The 5,079-nt window shown below is 36.3% G+C and overlaps 1 protein-coding gene across 1 annotated transcript; it reads right to left on the bottom strand.

The window, feature by feature from the left end:
* Nucleotides 1–215: 215 nt before the first annotated feature.
* Nucleotides 216–1,495, bottom strand: LOC137244257 (nucleolar transcription factor 1-like). Its single transcript, XM_067772996.1, has 2 exons — nt 800–1,495; nt 216–737 (listed from the first exon to the last, which is right to left on the bottom strand). The coding sequence occupies exons 1-2, from the start codon at nt 1,157–1,159 to the stop codon at nt 651–653; spliced, it is 447 nt and encodes a 148-aa protein (XP_067629097.1). The 5' UTR covers nt 1,160–1,495; the 3' UTR covers nt 216–650.
* Between the last annotated feature and the right edge of the window lie 3,584 nt (nt 1,496–5,079).

Below are 5,079 nucleotides of genomic sequence, written 5' to 3'. Positions count from 1 at the left end.
TTAGACCGCTTTACGACTCGGTGAACAAATTGGCCATTAGAGTGATTAATTAGAATACATTTTTAAGTTCACCATTTATGTCCGGCTCAGTGGCTTCAGTTGCATCTGTCTCTGCGTCGTCTTCATCATCGCCGTCGTTGCCCTCATGTTTGTTTTCTTCATCAGATTCTTCTTCATTGTCTTGCATTTCATCTGTGTCATCATTCATCACTGTTTGTCATCATTCTCATGTTGTGTGCTATTATCATCGCCAAGTCGCCCGCTCATTTTTGGGCGCTGTTGTATTTCAAGTATAGCGTATGTTGGATTACCCTCATATCTAAGAACCACTGGTTGTTGAACTTCACTCAGTTCCTCTTCATAGTCAAATTCTTTTTCTGCACGTTCGCGTGCAATTTGGTCGCGATCCTGTGACAAAACTTCAGCCCATGAAAACTTTTTCTTCTTCATAGATTTTTTGTCAGATTTGGACCTTAGGTTTCTAGGCGCCACCCGATTGGAGAGTGTGCGCTCATGGAATGGCGTGCCCATTCTGATGACACAAATTTTTGATTTTGGTAAAAATTCTTCATAATCTTCATCGGATGAAACTGCCTTTGTCTGTGTCTTCCTTAACTGAAATACCATCCTCATTGAAGAACTCTGAATAACTAAAACGTTTTGCTGGGGCGTAAATAATGTGACTTCACCATTTCCTCATAGATCGAATTTCTCTTTTGGCGTCGGCATGAGCGTACCTGCAATACATTTTAAATTGTATTAATATAAAAATAGCAAATATTTTGTTTTATTTATATACCGAATTTGATCCACTATATTCCACGATGTTGCGTGGGCGACGCTTCCGATTACGATTTACTGGTGTTTCATAAATGTCAACACTGTTGCTGTTTGTTGTTGCTCCACCATCAAAGTCCTCATCTTCGTCGTCATCGTCGTCCGCATACGTATTACGTTTAACAACAAAATCAGGATCATCATCGTCATCATTGGCCTCCTGCTCTGAACTATTGCCGCTATCTGTAGTCTGTTGTTTTTCTTCATAGTGCTCATCGTATTTTGAGGACTTTATATTAGGCGAACGCGAAGATTTCGTATTGCCCGTGGTAACAGGAGCAGTAGCAGTTTGTTTATTATAATACTTGCATTTGGAAATCATAAGATTTTGCGCTTTCACATCATTGTGACAGTAGCCTTTATCGTGTAATTTTTACAAAACGTTAACAATAGCCGCGTTCTATTCTAAGCGACCACGAAAAGAACGCCAAACTCGGTTAAAATTTCCCTGCATGTATTTAACAACACTGGTAACATTTCAGCTGTCAAAATCAACTGTTGTTCATTATTGACGTTTTCTTTGTTTGTTTAAGCGCGAAAACTAAAACATTTTTGTAAATCATTAATATTTGTTGTGTTTTGAACACCTATCTTGGCGCTTCTTTTCATATTTTCATTGTAGAACTCGTGGAATTTGCAATACAACATTTAAGCAAAATGAGTGCTCCGGAAAACTATTTTGTAAATTACTAATTAATGAAGGAAATTATAAAGAAATAAGGTGTAGTAATCTTTCAGTTTGGATCTCTTCTCTTGGATGACCAGAGAGAATTGCGTGATACTCAAAGCTCAATGCGCATACAAATTGAGCACTCCATAATTGCAGCAATACAATCAATGGGGCCGGAAAATTGTTTGCGCATAATACCACTAACAAATAGCAAGGGTGAAGTGCTGTTAGAACGTTCCTGGTTGCTAACGTTGTTGCGTGAAGGCGCCAGGATGGAGCAGATTTTAGTATTTTTTGTGCAAAAAGTGCGGGGACAAGCCGAAGCAGCTGTAGCGTTCTTAATAACATTTATAAAAATAATGCCAACTCCATTGGTTGCAAATCATTTGGAGACAATTGTAAGTATCTTACAGGATTGCTTGCCATGTTTGATTACATTTCTTTTTTTACAATTTAAGATTAAATCAATGTCAGCTATGGCCAAAGACACCAAACGCTTTTGTCGAATACAAATTGGTTATTTGTTAAAAAAACTTTGCAAACGTTTCACTGCTGAAGAATTAATTAAATTTGTATCAGGCGATGTTAAAGTAACACATCGACGTCTCAAAAAATACGGAAGCAAGTGCGACGTGAAAATAGAAAACAGTTGAATGAGAAGGATAAGAACAATGATGAAGATTCTGAATCTTCTTGCAGCATTGATGACATACTAGCAGATTCAGATTCTGATTTACCCGAAGAAGATGGAAGACTGATTATAAGTGATAAAGCTGTACCTGGTGGCGATGTCAGTGGAAGCACAAGCGACGATACCGATGATGGTGACGCTGGTACTACAATTAAGAAAGCCCCTAAACGTGGCATGGATGTTGACTCCAGTGATGGTATGGTACTATGATTTTATAAAATATTACTGCTTTTTTTAATAATATAACAATTTGTCAACTCTTTGGGAAGAGGAACACCCCACTACAAGCCGCAAACGTAAAGCAACAGATGCCGTCAGTATGCGCTTGGGTAAAACGAATACTTCAAAATATATAGCCGATGGCAAGGGTATACATCGTCCATTAGGTGGTGCTAGCAATAATGCAATATTTATGAAGTCTGGCTACTCAGCAAAGTCGGACAAATCGCGAAAATCTACAGCATGTGATGCGTATGCAGGTAGTGAATAAACAACAAAGAAAGCTATAGGCGAAAAGAAGAAAAAGGCAAACTCGATCCGTTTGCATATATACCGCTCAGTCGAAATACGCTAAATAAAAGGTTAGGTTTACTATATACTGCAAAGCCAAATCAGTGGCTAAAGAATTTGAAATATGGGTGAATTCTGTTATTGAAAGAAATCGCTGTGACGAAATGAGTCGTGTAGTTTCGTAACATTTCGGGATTGTTTTGGAAGTATTTTACTTTTTTTTCTGGAGCTTTGTATGTATGTATTATTTTTTAAAGTTTATGTCCAACTTAGAATAACTCAAATAGCAAAACTATGAATATGTGATAATCTATTACAAGTTCGATTTATGATTTATATGTCTTTTTAAATTTCTTTGCAGAAAACGAGCAAAACACACAGTCACATTAAAAATATCGTAAATAGTGCGCGCAAAGGTGCTTTGAAAGGTGTTAAATAAAAAGTTGCCAAGCCTTACAAAAAATAATAAAATTATGAAAAACCGCATAACGAAAAAAATTTATACCCATATACATACTTACTTATAATGTATATTTTAAATTTATCTTGCTGTTAAACTAATGAGTTATAAATCAAAAATGATAAGCAGAAAATAAAGTTAAATAACATTATATAAACTGTAATAAATGCAGTCCCATATAATTATTTAAATAAGAGATTATAATTAGTTAGCAACTACATACGTAAGTATATGTGGATTAGAGGTTTAAGCCGATCCTTTTATCGGCGGCGGTGGCGTACTCCGGTATTCTTACTTTAAAAAGCTTGATATTTCTATTTAAAAAAATAATATTTAGGAAAGGTTTTGTTTGTATTTAAGGAAATCAACGGTTTGGCCATTTCGGAAAGATCCGGGGTTTTGCCTCAAAATCTCGCAGATCGTTCAAACATTTTCAGGAGTAGCTCCTTGCGGAGGGATTGCCCTCGTTAACTTACTCCAGAGAGGCTTCGAACTTACCCCCGGTCTTTGGAATTGCTGCGTCTGCTGAAAAGAAATAGAGATATATAAAATGGTCACACTTTTGTCTGTATATTTCCGCGTAGTTTGTGGCTCCTTGGCGGTCACGCACAAAGGCGACTTACGGTTGCTATTAATGGTCTTTTAATACTCATGCCTCTAGTGGCACAGGTAGCCTCCAGTTTTTTCGGCTGTTTTTAGGAGCTACAATTCCCGATGTGCGAACAGTAGCAATACCGACCATCAGCCGCTACCACACCTCCTGACCCTCACACCATGACAGCACAGAAGCTATAGGACTGCGACTTCGAACTCATACCTTCGTCGACGTTACTGTCCTAGAAGCTCTAGGTGTAGCTCCGAAGACTTTCCAACGGATGTTTTTGTCGTGCTATGCTTGCCGATCTACACCAGAGAAATACCTTGAAACGTTGGGAGTGCCTATTCGGCCAAGGATGCCGCCCTCGAAATCATAAGCAGTCTAAGTGGATATCATTGCGTAACTCATGGGTGAAAATCGTATAATCCTCGGAACATCTACATAATTAAAATTTTAGAAGGACCCTTGATAAAATTTTAATATATAGACCAAAAATTGCAGGCGCTTGTGTTCACAGCATTGATTTCTATAGTCTTCGTTAAATCGAAACGATATTTTAGAATGAAAGTCGACCGATTTTAAGTTGAAAGATGTTAACTGCTGCTTTCCGGCCTTATGATATAAGAGCTCATTATGGATGACCGCGTAGCTTCAGTTTTCATACTAGGCGTCGTATATCTCTAATGTGGATACAATATTTGAACCGTTTATTGAAATTGGCACAAGTACATCTTCGAAATCATTGAACTTATTACAATTTTGGTAAGCTACAGGTATTTCCATTCAAGCAAGCATTCTTAAAACCGTATTCGAAAAAATTTAACTAAATCATTGGCAAAAATATGACATTTCTTTTTCAGTTTTTTTGTTAATAATAACACTGACAATAAAATAATCGTAAAATTGAACATGTTTACAATCCAGACTGAACTCTACATAGAGTAACCTACCTCTACCGGTAGTTTATAATCAATCTAAATAATTCGATACATAGAAAAATGTACTTGTGACACTCTACAAAGAAACGGCTCATCTGTGTGGTTATGCGCTATTATTAAAAATACTTTTATATTGTTTCACCTGATTCACCAAAAAAGCTAAATAAAATGTGTTTTTAAACAAAAAAAAAAAGCTAAAACTTTAAGGCAACTTTTCAATCGTTTTATTCACTTTCTTTCATAATAACATAACATAACAGCATAAACATTTCATACATTTAGTAATTTTTTAAATTAATTCGTTCTTCAATTTCATAAAATATACGGCAATTTACAGATCCTATCTGTTTTAAATTTTTTTAAAACCACCAATTT

Source organism: Eurosta solidaginis, chromosome 3 (assembly GCF_040869045.1).
Source record: "Eurosta solidaginis isolate ZX-2024a chromosome 3, ASM4086904v1, whole genome shotgun sequence".
Classification (NCBI taxonomy): domain Eukaryota; kingdom Metazoa; phylum Arthropoda; class Insecta; order Diptera; family Tephritidae; genus Eurosta; species Eurosta solidaginis.
Note: the sequence above shows the minus strand (reverse complement) of the source record. Positions and strands in the feature narration are given on the sequence as shown.